Source organism: Gadus morhua, chromosome 1 (genome assembly GCF_902167405.1).
Source record: "Gadus morhua chromosome 1, gadMor3.0, whole genome shotgun sequence".
Lineage (NCBI taxonomy): Eukaryota > Metazoa > Chordata > Actinopteri > Gadiformes > Gadidae > Gadus > Gadus morhua.
In genome coordinates, this window is record NC_044048.1 from 10,261,680 (window position 1) to 10,274,942 (window position 13,263).

Genomic DNA, 13,263 nt, shown 5'->3' on the forward strand with positions numbered 1-13,263 from the left:
AGCAAAATAATTTCACATGTGTCCCTAATCCTGTTCCGTACACATCTGTTCCACTCTTCTTAAGTATCCTTAAGACATGATGTGTTTAAATAGGTCGTGATATGATTCCCATCCAATGTCTCCTCCCTCAGAGGCGGGACACATCCATACCACTTCCAAAATAGGGTGCAAAAATAATTGCACTGCCCTCGGGGGGCGGGGTGCTGAGAGGGAGATCCCCTCCCTCGGGCCCCCTCACTGTTATCATACCTGACCCGTCGCCTGCATCACACAGGTCAGATGCAAGCAGCTCAATAAAACACATTAAACCTACAGGCAGTGTTTAGTGATGTCCACCGACCGGAGTAAGAGGGGCGAGAGAGCGCAGGACGCTGAGGACGAGGACGACCTGGACGCGCTGTTGGCGACTCTGACGGCCGACGAAGTGAAAGAGTTGGAGGGCGAATGCATGGTGATTGATCCCGACCCCGGTGTGCCTGTTGGGCTGCGGCAGAGAAATCAGACCGAGAAGACCCCCTCGATAAGTTATGATAGAAAGGCAATGCTTGACTTCTGTGAGGAAGAGACCAAGAAACTAATTCATCGGGAATTGTCTATTGAGGTTGGCATTTTGTTGTGTGTTTCGAGCTGAAAGGCTAACCATGTCCCTTAAGATACGTTTTCGATCTTGAGCACAGACATTTGGGGGAAGAGATGCTACACCACTTGTTATATATTATCTAATGTTGGAGCTATCGTCTATTTGCCTCGTATACTGAGGTATTTATTTAGAAATTGAAAGTGGGTATTTGGCCAGGCGCATCTTAAAGGTTGGCCCTTGACTGGCAGGAGCCAGGCTCTGGGATGGATACGTTGGCCTTACTATTAAAAGAAAAGTTGACATTTTATCTACATCCACCAATTTATTAGTTCATTATTTTGACATCTATCGTTGATGGGACTGAAATAGTCCGAATTGATTCATGTTGAGAGACTTGCCTGAACCATGTATATACATGTAGCCTGCTATGGCTATGGAAACGTGCAGGGATATGTGAGGAAGATTCATTAATCCCTCGACATATGGCTCCGGTCAGACCATGTCGCCTTTTAAGGTCAAGCCGGGGTTCGCTGAGCTCTATCGTGCTCAGAATGATATTCAATAAAAGCGGCTTTCATGACTCGGTCTACTAAAAAAATGTTTGAACTTATTGAACTATTCCAAAACCTTACTATTGAGTTTAATTTACATTTGAACGGTATGTAAAGTTTTCCTTGGACATTGGCTGTACATTGACATACGTTAAATTGTATTGCCAGAGATGCGTGTTATTCTTCTAAATCCTGATCTCTCTCTGAAGGGGGAGCCAAACACTGACGGGGACGGGAGAGGGAGTGAGAGCGGGCCAAAGGGCTGTGGCTCCTCGACTATGCAAGGAGAAGACGCTACAAACACAGCAAAGACGTCTAAAGGCAGAGCAGAGACGCTGCTGAATAAATGAACGAAGTGGGACGTTGATTATAAAAACACCATAGAGGATATCATTGGAGGACATTTTGTGATTTGAGGCCGCTGAGGAAATTAAAATACATTGGGAATAAGAAAAAGCGGAGTGCAAGAGATGAAGCATGAGGGAACGAATGGCACAAGAAAAATAAAATGGAAGCAATGGAAACATAAGTAGACTATAACGTAGGCCTAGCAGAATGACCATATTCACATGACAGGGTGAAACAGGGTGCAGCAGCTATATTTGGATCCCCTTAAGCAATACAGGGAAATGACCTGAGTTGACCTGAGCTGAGTGATGACAAACCAGCCGCCAGCAAGGTCTAAACATACACCCTGCATGTGTTCATACTTTTATACTATGTTTTAACCCCAGTGCATGTACAGTGTGCCTGCAATGGGTTTATTGGCACGCAGAGATGAGCGAACACAGGCCTGTGCAGCCTCATCCGGACACTCTACACCTTACCCTGGTAAAATACAGATTCTAATCTGATTTCCAAATAGAACTGTACAGTAGAGCACAGAACTATGGAAACGTCTCCAATGCTTACTGATCCTACAACCTGCCCCCGACGCGTTTCACTGAGCGGTAATAGATACGAAAGGACTTCATAGGGGACAAGAGATTCAAGAAGGCTTACCGGATCTTCCCATTGATTTCACGATTGATCAACGCAAGACTCTCCTATAAAGAAAACAAAATGTGTGGGGAATCGTTTCAGACCCCCTATCCGTCTCCCTCTCTTTCTCCAGTGAAACCACGTTTGTTCGGATGGAACCACCTAATTCTACCAAGACACCATGAGAGATGGACCCTGCTGGAGAATAACATTCCACTGGACTCGACACGACTCAACTTGAAATCGATATATATATGTTCTATATTGTTAAACTTGTTGTTTAATGCCACAAGAACACTTTCAATAAGTGAATTATTAGTGCCAGGTAAATTGGATTTTTCATTTAGAAAAACAAAAATGCTATATATATTTTTAAAGATACTACAAATACATTTTTGGTACCCATCTGACAAGCTGAATGTCTTCAAATCGTATATCCAACTGTTAAAACTGAGATCATGAGGACATTAAATGCAGTGGGGAATGTATTTTGATGTGTAATAAATGTGTTGTAACCGATGATACTCTGAGTGACCTTAGACCTTAGAAGTTGACCACAATGAATTTGAAATGTTTTTTTGTTGCTTAAAGCAAATTCAATTATTTTATCTTGTGTCGACTTTTTACTTACATTTGGGATTTGGCCGAACAAGCTTTCATGTAAAATGACGCTTCAGTACATTCTGATACGTCTTTAACTTAATGAATAAATGACAGGTGTACTAAGCGATGAGTTTTAGAATTAGCTAGATTTAGAATTACCACACACTGCCTGTTGACTCAATAAGTCAGGCGTTCCCCTCACATGAATTCAATGTCCATATTTGGCCATTCTAATGAGAAAGTTATGATGTAAGTTCTCCACTGGTCCTTTCAGATATTGGGCTGTGGCCAGTTGGGTGTCTTTTTCTTTAGCTTGGTGCACTGACATTGTAAAAGGCATTGCCAGCAGTCAGTGAAAGAGACCCATAGTAATCTGAACTATGAATACACAGGTTAGAAGAACTGTATTCTCACAGGATCCAACCTTTGTCAGGATAATAGTATACAGTATTCAAGAATACATGTACATAAATTAATATTTTCCCATTGCAAAATTGTTATTCAACAGTGCACCATTAAAGGAAAACACGTAGGATTCAGTTTAGGCATTGTACTACCATTTGATAAAATCCTTGTGTGTGGTTGCCAAAAGTGTGTTTAACACAAATTGTTGAGGTTTCAAATACACATATCTTGAGTTGTCGATAATGAAAAGGCAAGCCTCATTATCATTGCCGTTTCACTAGATAAATTGATCACAATCGCTGAGGTTTGTGTTACATACACAGGACATTGATATGTAGATAAATGTAAAGGTATTTTGAACAAGACAAGGAAGAGGTTAACAATGAATCTAAAACTTGAATAATTGTGTATTATAGTCAAAATGTTAGGGCTCTATTTTAGTGTGCTGTTTCTTTTTCCCTAATGCTGAAGGCTATATCGATATAATAGGTTTAGATCCATCCCACTCTCTTAACCCACGTCTCCATCTGATTATTAAACTTTAGACTAATTATAATGTAGGCCTAGCCTATAATCACACCAGGATAGAGGAAGAAATTGTTTAAGAAGTAGTGGCATAACCAAAAACATTTTATTGCCTAATTTATTTATTTCAAATAAGAAGGGATGTATTTCCATAAAAAAATAAAAACATTTAATTAACGATAAATAAATGTAATAAAACCACTTTAACCTTATTGGCTGCTGACGAACCAATCGGCAGCCCCTACTACATCCCTTCCGTACATTCACGCTGAGTGTGATTTTCTGCACATAGCGGAGCACGGTAAGTGACTTCAAATCTTTTCCGGTGTCGAAATATGCATTTAGTATGTGATAGTTGAGGCCTAAACACAGGTTGTTCTGCATATCGCTTTGAAAACAAAAGAGCTTAATTTTTTATACGTGAAATGATAATAACTAATTCGGGTAAGAGAGCTAGGCTAACTAACCCGAGTCCGAGTAGCTATTATCGGCTAATAACTAGTTCGCCATTAGAGCAACTTCTACTGTTTTTTCAGTATTGAAATAGGGTCACTGTCTTGCAAAAGCTAAATATGAGAGTACATACACGGGGTGTAAACGTCCAACAAAATAATTTAACTATAGTAACGGGCTCGGTTTTTTTTCCACGCCTTTGGATCTGCTAACTCGTAGCCTCCCTGTCCTAGCCGCTAGCGCCGGGCTGTAAAGGGAGGCTAACATTCACCAACACGGGTTTATTAATACCAGGCGAGCCGACGGCCTGATCAGACGGGATCGATCATAACTAGACGTAGCACGACACGTCCCTGGCGAAGGGCTGTCCACCGCGTCGTGGCTCCAATAACCAGCCTCGTTTTGGACTTGATGGGGGATTTATTTGTGGTAAAACGTTAGCATGTGGAGCCCGATGTCGTCTAGGTGTGTAATGCTGGGGTACCGAGCCGAGGGGTTCACGCCTGAAAGGCGTTAACACACCTAGACGACATCAGCTCCAACGAGGAGCCGCAGTTAGGGCAACGTTTGGGCTGGAGTCAGCACGACGCATTTCCACGGTTCCCCTCACGTTATAACTTCTAGAGCCGCTGCGTCGGGTGTGTGTCGGTTGTTTGAGCTCACAGCCCCACCCTTCCTCTAGGAAGCGGCGGATAAAGCCCCACATAAACACTAGTATAACTTAGTTAGGTGATATTGAGATCATAACTCTTGCCCGCACAGTGCGATACAAATGGGCAGAATTAAAATCATGTTGGATTTATGTCTACTATGAAGTTATTTCAAACTATTATCGTGTTTGGGGAAGCCACTGCGCAAAGCAGAGCTGAAGCTGAGTTGTGGCCTGTTACTTTGTCGACAGTAGAAAATATTGGCGCAGCAATTATCGAGAGATTTTCACAATACTTAGTTGAAGGCCTTTATTTGAACGCGTTTCCTTTAATTAGCCCTAATGGCATAATGATCCCAGAAGACGGTGTATACTTATTTGCCGTTTTTCTATTCTGATCCAAAAAAAATCAAGCTGCCTTTATATAAACGCCTATCTTTAGAAAAAAAAAAATGGTAAAGATCATGAAACCAGATGTTGTAGGACAATCATAACTTGCCACATCGATACATGTGTGATATTCCACACTTTAAACACTGCATTACAAATCTAATCTCTAAATCGAGTTATCTTTTTAAAGGAAATGCAGTGTGTAAAGTTATTACTCTGACTGTTCTTCCTGTTTGAAAACAGTTCTTGTTTCCTGTGGGAATTCGTTTGGAGAAGCCTAGCTTGTTGGGTCTCAGCACGGCTCAGCACCTGCCCTCAATATCAGCCTGCTACAAGGTCTGCTGGACCCTCCTTGCCAGATGTAGAGGGAGCTGTCATCGACAGCAGCTGTGTACACGGTAGGTCTTTTCTCGTAAGTGATTAAACGCAAGCTTAGCATATTAAGTTATTCAAAGCTATTTAGCACCTGTTGAACTTGATTGTTGTTTCTTACTATTATGTTTTACTACCTGATATGAAAACTTCAATTTTGTAGTATGCAGTTGAATGCTATGCAAAGAGGCCGCTCATATTAATTAATGCTTTCCCATGTTGTGGCATTTATATTTATGATTTTACATGAAAAATGTCATATTGCTCTTTTTATTCCTGTTATAAAAGCCCTATAAGTATCGCCAGATGATTCATTAAACTGAGGTGCATCATATCTCTTGCCATCATTCTAACATGGTGGCTGATGCTGTCTCCTCTGATCTCTGGTTCAGTGTTTGTCTGACACTCTTGAGTGGGGGGTGGTCATTACAATGGCCCTTTGTAGAATGCCTCATGTGTCCGTCTTTCATTGTGGGCTTCTGCGTGTGCTTCATTCGTCGTAGTTAGAATTGCAAATGCTGGTTGAGTGTGACAGAGTGTTTTTTTGTATTGTGTAACCCAGTGTTCGACAAAGGTCCCACAGTAATGATTCAAGTCTGTGATCGGCAAACCCGGTATGATTAGTAGATTCAAAGAGCCTCTTTAATGATATTTCTCTGCGCACACGCCCACCCCCTTTGACATTTGTGAATCAAAGTGGCCTCATATTAGCATGATATATGCCTTGTGCTGCCTTTCCAGAGCAGTGGTTGCTTTTGTTAGCATAGGGTTAGGGTTTTGTGTCTTGTGCTACTATATTTTGGGAACATGTTTTGGTTAATTTTAGGAGAATATCACTTTAAAGATGCACTATTTGAAGCTAATTGGACTATTTCGGTGTACCATCAAATGGGATTCTCATTTCATTCTGGCGGTTGACAACAGGGCATTCATCGCATCCAGAACATCTGAGACACTGTACTGTGCCTTGGCTACACAGCTGGCTTTTTGATGCTTACCACCACTATACTAAAGGTCCTTGTTTTTTTTTAACTTCAAAATCAATACACAATCAGTTCAAGTAGCTGTGGTAAGAGGCAAAGCGGCTCATGGGAAATGTATTTTTTTCTGCGATTGCAGTCTTCTAAATATTCTCGTGAGCCTTTAAACATGATATGGAAATAACCCAGCCTAAAAGAACCTACAAATACAGGTTATAAACATTTAAATGTATGTTATGTCTGCATTTATCATCTAGATGTTAATTAAACGATAGTTCAATTATATCACTCTACTTATTTTGGAAAAAGAAGTGTGTGTGTGTGTGTGTGTGTGTGTGTGTGTGTGTGTGTGTGTGTGTGTGTGTGTGTGTGTGTGTGTGTGTGTGTGTGTGTGTGTGTGTGTGTGTGTGTGTGTGTGTGTGTGTGTGTGTGTGTGTGTGTGTGTTCATTCTGATAGTTATTTCTGGTGCTGTGAGTCTTTACCTGGTGACTTAGCAGAGAGCTGTGACTGTGCTGGAGGAAGTGCCCCCTCACTTCCTACTTCTCCTTTTCTTGATTCTTGTGCGATGTGATCTTGGGGCGCAGCACGAGCCCCACCTTCTCAGACAGCTGACGTCCCCGGAGAGTGGGTGGGGGACGGAGCTCATTCTTCTGGCCGAGAGGGAGAGTTGAATCTGCTGATGTCAGTCGGCCGCGCTTTACTGCTCAGTCATAATTGCCGTGCTTGAAAGGATTCGGGACACCATTTGCTAGTGTGGAACCGCAACCCGCAATGTGGTTTTGCTTCTTGCATAGATTGTTTCTTGTTTGTATTACTATGTATTACAAAGTACAAAAGTTGCTGACAGCGATTTGTAAACTAACCAACAGTTCACTTGTTTTTGTTGTGCGCCTGCAGTTCCTTGCGCGGTCTAGTGAAGTAGCCTTACCATGCGGGAATACAAGCTAGTGGTCCTGGGGTCAGGAGGCGTGGGGAAGTCAGCACTGGTGAGTACAGGCCAGGCCTTCCACTCCCAACTGGCCGGCTTTCATTTGGTCATTTATAATTTAGGCCATATTAAAGTCATTATAATTGCCCTGTCACTACAAATCATTTATTCGATTTTTGATAGAGGTGAGATAACATTCGTGTGAAACATATGTGGCTGATTCACACATCATTTACATTCTCTTCATACTTGCCCATATGCTACAAATGAAGGCTTCAAATTGTAAGTTTTATTCTAAATGACAGTATTTGTCTTTGTCCCTTCCAGACAGTTCAATTTGTGCAAGGCATTTTTGTGGAGAAGTATGACCCCACAATAGAGGACTCCTACAGAAAGGTACGGACGCCCGCTTTTCCTCCTGCATAGTCACTCCCCTGGTCCATGGTGCCACGTGTATCACATTTCCTCTCTCCTCTCCTCCCCACAGCAAGTGGAGGTGGATGGACAGCAATGCATGCTGGAGATCCTTGACACGGCCGGAACTGTAAGTTAAGAGGCGCCCCCGGCAGCAGGGTGTTGGCGGGCCGGGCTCAGGTGGGGGCTTTGGTGACGGTGTCTCTCTCTCCCCCGGTCCTCCAGGAACAGTTCACGGCCATGAGGGACCTCTACATGAAGAACGGCCAGGGCTTCGCTCTGGTCTACTCCATCACGGCACAGTCGACGTTCAACGACCTGCAGGACCTGCGGGAGCAGATCCTCAGAGTCAAGGACACCGAGGATGTGAGTGGTCCGGAGTCTGAGCCCACCGAAACGCACTCAAAGAAACGGACTGATATGGTTACCGACGTTGGCATCATAGCCCTACACAGGCTCATAAAGTGTAGGCCTTTGTGGACATTAGCTCGCCGCGCCATTCACTGATATTCATGTTTAAGACGTCAAGAGTTTCACTGGCTAATGGCCTTGCCTGTGTTATTGGAATCCTGGTTCATGTGTGATTATCACCTGACCGTTGCCTTGGTGAGTTCAACGCCCAAGTCACTTGAAACGCCCAATCAGGGAAGATAATGGCAAGACCCAAAAGGATTTCCAGTTATAGTTGATGTTCTGTGCTTGTTTTACAGCATGCAAGGTTCAGTCAGGAAAATCAACATGTAGGGTAATGCCAGAGACCGTCAGTTACATAACCTGATTTTAAATGGGCAACCTAGGCAACAAGCCTTTTAAAATGGGTGCCGCGGTCCAACTTCACAATGTTGGAGAGGATGTCTCCACCTGCCCCCACGTCCCCAGACTCGAGGCTCAGCTCGGTGGAGGATTATGAACGAACACCAGTGCAAGACCAGCTGAGCGCACTAATATATTTTGAGTCGAGCAAATGTATTATATTTGTCAATGACAAGATACGGCTATTCCCACACTGTAAGTTGATCAGGTATTGGATAAGACGTCTTTAAATCCTTCTGGGCGCAAGGCGGTCTCCATCTTTCAAATGCAACTCTTCGTTGTTACAGTAATGTAGCACAGCTCTGGTCATGGAGTTTATTCAAAGAAGACAAGTCTTTTTTAGTACTGGTTACGAAGAGAACGCTCTCGTGGATCCAGTTTGTTTGCTTGCTTCTGTGGCGGCAGCACACTGTATTTGTGTGCTAGATTGTTTCAGATCTGGCACACTGGGCGATTCTTAGAATAGTGAATCATAACACAGAGGCCATAACCAAAACAAATGCTCTGACCCGGAACAGAAGTTTTAGAGGAGAACAAGCTGGCCGTGGCATTGTTGTCAGAGAAGCCGGTATTTCCACTTAGCATTTTCCCTTAAACCCTGATGACGTATCATGGTCATTAAAGGATTTAGCACACTAAAGGGTTACAAATATAGCATATCTGTTAAAATAGCTTTGTTAACATGAAGCCGCTCTGGTTTCTCATTGATCTCTGTTCCTCTCTACTTCATGTAAGTTTACTCTCTGGGTGTGGGCGGGCAACGTAGCAACCGAATGGAAATGGAGTTGCCTTTATTAGATGCAATCGGCCACATTCACTCACATCCTCTGCTGCCCCAGAGGCATGGGCTACTCCATGCTGAGTGGCGTTATTTATTCATAGACGCCTGCCTGGTGACTATGCAGTTAGTATTTGGTGTCGGGCGTGTATAAATACGTTCCCCCAAAGCGTGAATAGGAAATACAGTTTGACCTCACTGGATGCTAATTGTGTATCCATGGTTACACTGTTTTCACTAGCAGTGTTCTATTAAAAGGCTTCATCTCAACACTGAATATTAACCAGAGTTTAATATTCATTAGTGTAATATACTGAATCCATTTCTTGCCAATGTTCCTCACTAATGATCGACTAGTTGGGTTGATAGGCCATGTATAACTGAATGAGCCAACATGAGGTGATACGCCTTATAAAATGTTTATCACATATTTAAGTGGCAACCCTGAAGCTATTTGTTTCAATAAATGTCTAATTCCTTATCTTTTCCTGTATTGGGTTACATTGAGTCAATGGCCCCCTGATGGAAGCCTTTGCATTTTTTGTACCATGAATGTTACAAACTAGTTGTCCTTGGAGACTTACCCACCAGGTGTTCAAATCTCAAGCGACGCAGGTAATGACGTGTCACCACCCAGCAGCAGTGGCTCCGTCAGAGAAGAGCACACACGCGCTCTTCAACCCACTCGTGTGTAGCGGGGAACTACGCCATAAGAACAAAATGGAGGTCTTCGAGATGGCAACTTGATGTCTAACATAACAAAGCAATCGTGTCTAACTGAGAAGTGATTGTGTTGAACCAGGTTCCCATGATCCTGGTGGGCAACAAGTGCGACCTGGAGGACGAGCGCGTGGTGGGGAAGGAGCAGGGGCAGAACCTCGCCCGCCAGTGGAACAACTGTGCCTTTTTAGAGACCTCAGCTAAATCAAAGATCAACGTAAACGAGGTGGGTGCCAGTGCCAAGTATGACCCCATCAGCTTTTCAATATGAATGCATTTCTATAATAATAATAATAATAATACATTTAATTTAGAGGCGCCTTTCAAGACACCCAAGGTCACCTTACAGAGCATATAGTCATCATTCAAAACTATGTAAAACAGACTAGGAATAAAAGGAAAACAGAGGTTAAACATGAAGAATAATAATAATTAATAACACTCAAAGACGCCTGAAGTGAAGGGGGGACCTCACTAACCACCACCAATATGTAGCACCCACTTGGGTGATGCACGGCAGCCAATCGGTGCCAGAACGCTCACTACACACCAGCTTGAGGTGGAGAGTTAGGGATGAGGTGGAGAGTGAGGGAAAAGAACATTTAAACACTATCGACCATATTTAAACACTATCGATCACATTTAAACAATATCGACCACATGTAAACACTATCGACCACATGTAAACACTATTGCCCACATTTAAACACTATCACCCACATTTAAACACTATGGACCACACGTAAACACTATCGACCACATTTAAACACTATCGCCCACATTTAAACACTATGGACCACATTTTAACCCTATCGACCACATGTAAACCCTATCGACCATATCTAAACACTATCGACCACATTTAAACATGTAAACCCTATCGACCACATTTAAACCCTATCGACCACATTTAAACATTATCGACCACAATTAAACACTATCGACCACATATGTGGATCTACATGAGACATTGTCTGAGCTCTTTCTCCTGTGTTGTAGATTTTCTATGACCTGGTGCGACAGATCAATAGAAAAACGCCGATGGAAAAGAAGAAGGCCAAGAAGAAGTCCAACTGCACGCTGCTGTAAGAGGCCGGTGAGCCACAGCGCTAAGCCAGGTGAGGATCTCGACGACAACAAGCCTATAATCAGTTCATAGAATCAGTACATACACTCGTTTTGAGTCATCCACGCTTCAGCAGAAGACTGAATAATTAATAGATATTGGAAGTCCATACCGGGGGGGGGGGGGGGGGGGGGGGGGGGGGGGGGGGTCATCCTTTTTGGGAAAGTAATTCAATGAAATGGCCACTGGAAGGTTGATTGATGGATTAGGTTTAATGCCAGGGATGGTTAGGGGTATTTGAATGCGAGCCAGTTGGAATAAGGGGACCGGTGCAGTGTTTGCTTTTGGCCCGCTACAAGCAGGCCCGTTTGTCTGGCATTAATAAATAACCAGCGGACAGCGAAAGCCTCAGCAGAACTTGGCCCAACATGCCTCCATCCGACATGGGATATAGGGCGATATATTTTAATTATTTGTATGCACCATGTTTCAGTAAAGTTCAGATCAAAGATTTGCGACAAAACCGCTTTGAAATGGTTTAAAAATGTTGATTTAAACGTGGTAAACTTCTGACGAAAGGCAACAGCTTCAGATGCTCCGGCACTATCCATTTCACACCGCTGCGATTCTGCCATGTTTTAAAACCCTTTATTTGGGCTGTATGCGCACATAAAGCCTAATCTAGCGTACAGTTCCATCTGCTGTTGAAGCCGTGTAACAGCACTCGGTGTTTGAAGAGCGTTGCCCGGTTACAAACTGTGGTGTGCTGAAGAAGAGTGATTACGACCTTAAATGGGCTTTTAGGAAATTGTTGCCATTCTGCTTGGGTCTTTGGTGTAATAAAATGTCAGCTGTTTGCTGCTACTTGATCCAAGTTAATCACTCGTCTCCTCACAGAAGAGCCAAAAATGGCTTGACAAACCACTCCTTATGCTTCTGCATTCTCGCACGTAGCACAGCGTTGCATATTCACCAGGATTTGTCCCTCTGTGCAGATCCCTGTAATGATTAGCTGTTGCCCATTCGGATGGTGCCAGCATTCCAAGCCCACTCTGGATCCCATCGACAACGGCTGACAGAGAACCACTTCACCACTCTGGAGAGGAGACGGCACATTATTTTAAGATTTTCTTCTCTCTTTTTAATGGTGAAGAGCCCCCCCCCCCAAAACAAGTAATTCATCATTGTTGGCCTTGGTTGATGACAACTGTTATCTTTCTTTTCAACGGTCTTATCTTTTAACAAAATGTCAGGTTTCAAGGAAAGACCATATAATATATGGAGACTAAAGTGTTTTATGAAAGTAACACAACTGTTTTTTTTTGGCATATTGTGACTGTTTGCAAAAGGAATCATGTACGTGGGCCTTCTTATGCCTTCTTCTGCACTAACCGTGTCAACAACATGCATTGTGGTCCATAGGTTTCATACTGCTAGGAAGTGTCTTCGTGAGATCGCATCTCTCCTATAAGTGACTTTGTTTTATATTGAAAGCTGCCAGGCTTTCATATTTCCCATAATATATTCTAATTCCATTTTTGCATAATGAAGCTAAGGAAATTAGTATTTTATAGACTGATGGGTGAAATTACGCTTTTTTTTTTCTGTCTTGAAGCTGAAATTATATTGTACTAACTCTAATAATTCTTCTTGTGTTACCCTGTCACACATGATTTTCCAGCTTTTATGAATGATTAAATTTTAGTACATTTTCATTGTTTTCGTCTTGGTCTATCTTTAATTAGGATATATAATTATGATATTCATTGGGCCAATGATGTCAAAAGGCACTGGCCTACCTGGTATTGAACAACAGCTTTGCTGGTGATGGACTTTGTTCAGTATAAAACTGCTTTTTTATTAAGTATGATAAACAAATAAAGTGATCTATCAAAGCTACTTTGATTAAGCTTGTATCAGTTAACTTAAGGGCTATGATACATAGCATGAATGACCAGGCCTGTTAACCCTGTACCAAATTGTTGAACTTCCTGCTTGTTTTCTAATGAGGCCCAAACATGATTTGTTATTTCAGAATCATTTCCAATTACTGA

At 42.6% G+C, this 13,263-nt stretch overlaps 2 protein-coding genes across 3 annotated transcripts; both read left to right on the top strand.

The window, feature by feature from the left end:
* Positions 1 to 231: 231 nt before the first annotated feature.
* Positions 232 to 2,720, top strand: lmod1a (leiomodin 1a (smooth muscle)). Its single transcript, XM_030365038.1, has 2 exons — positions 232 to 601; positions 1,341 to 2,720. The coding sequence occupies exons 1-2, from the start codon at positions 329 to 331 to the stop codon at positions 1,479 to 1,481; spliced, it is 414 nt and encodes a 137-aa protein (XP_030220898.1). The 5' UTR covers positions 232 to 328; the 3' UTR covers positions 1,482 to 2,720.
* A 1,149-nt stretch (positions 2,721 to 3,869) lies between these two features.
* Positions 3,870 to 12,924, top strand: rap1aa (RAP1A, member of RAS oncogene family a). 2 transcript variants are annotated; one of them, XM_030365049.1, is made up of 9 exons: positions 3,870 to 3,946; positions 5,381 to 5,535; positions 7,388 to 7,476; positions 7,746 to 7,814; positions 7,906 to 7,962; positions 8,058 to 8,198; positions 10,226 to 10,369; positions 11,143 to 11,261; positions 12,205 to 12,924. In XM_030365049.1, the coding sequence occupies exons 3-8, from the start codon at positions 7,420 to 7,422 to the stop codon at positions 11,230 to 11,232; spliced, it is 558 nt and encodes a 185-aa protein (XP_030220909.1). In that variant the 5' UTR covers positions 3,870 to 3,946; positions 5,381 to 5,535; positions 7,388 to 7,419; the 3' UTR covers positions 11,233 to 11,261; positions 12,205 to 12,924. The 2 variants fall into 2 exon arrangements, with proteins under 2 accessions (XP_030220909.1, XP_030220910.1); XM_030365050.1 differs by lacking the exon at positions 3,870 to 3,946 and adding an exon at positions 4,019 to 4,089.
* The last annotated feature ends 339 nt before the right edge of the window (positions 12,925 to 13,263 follow it).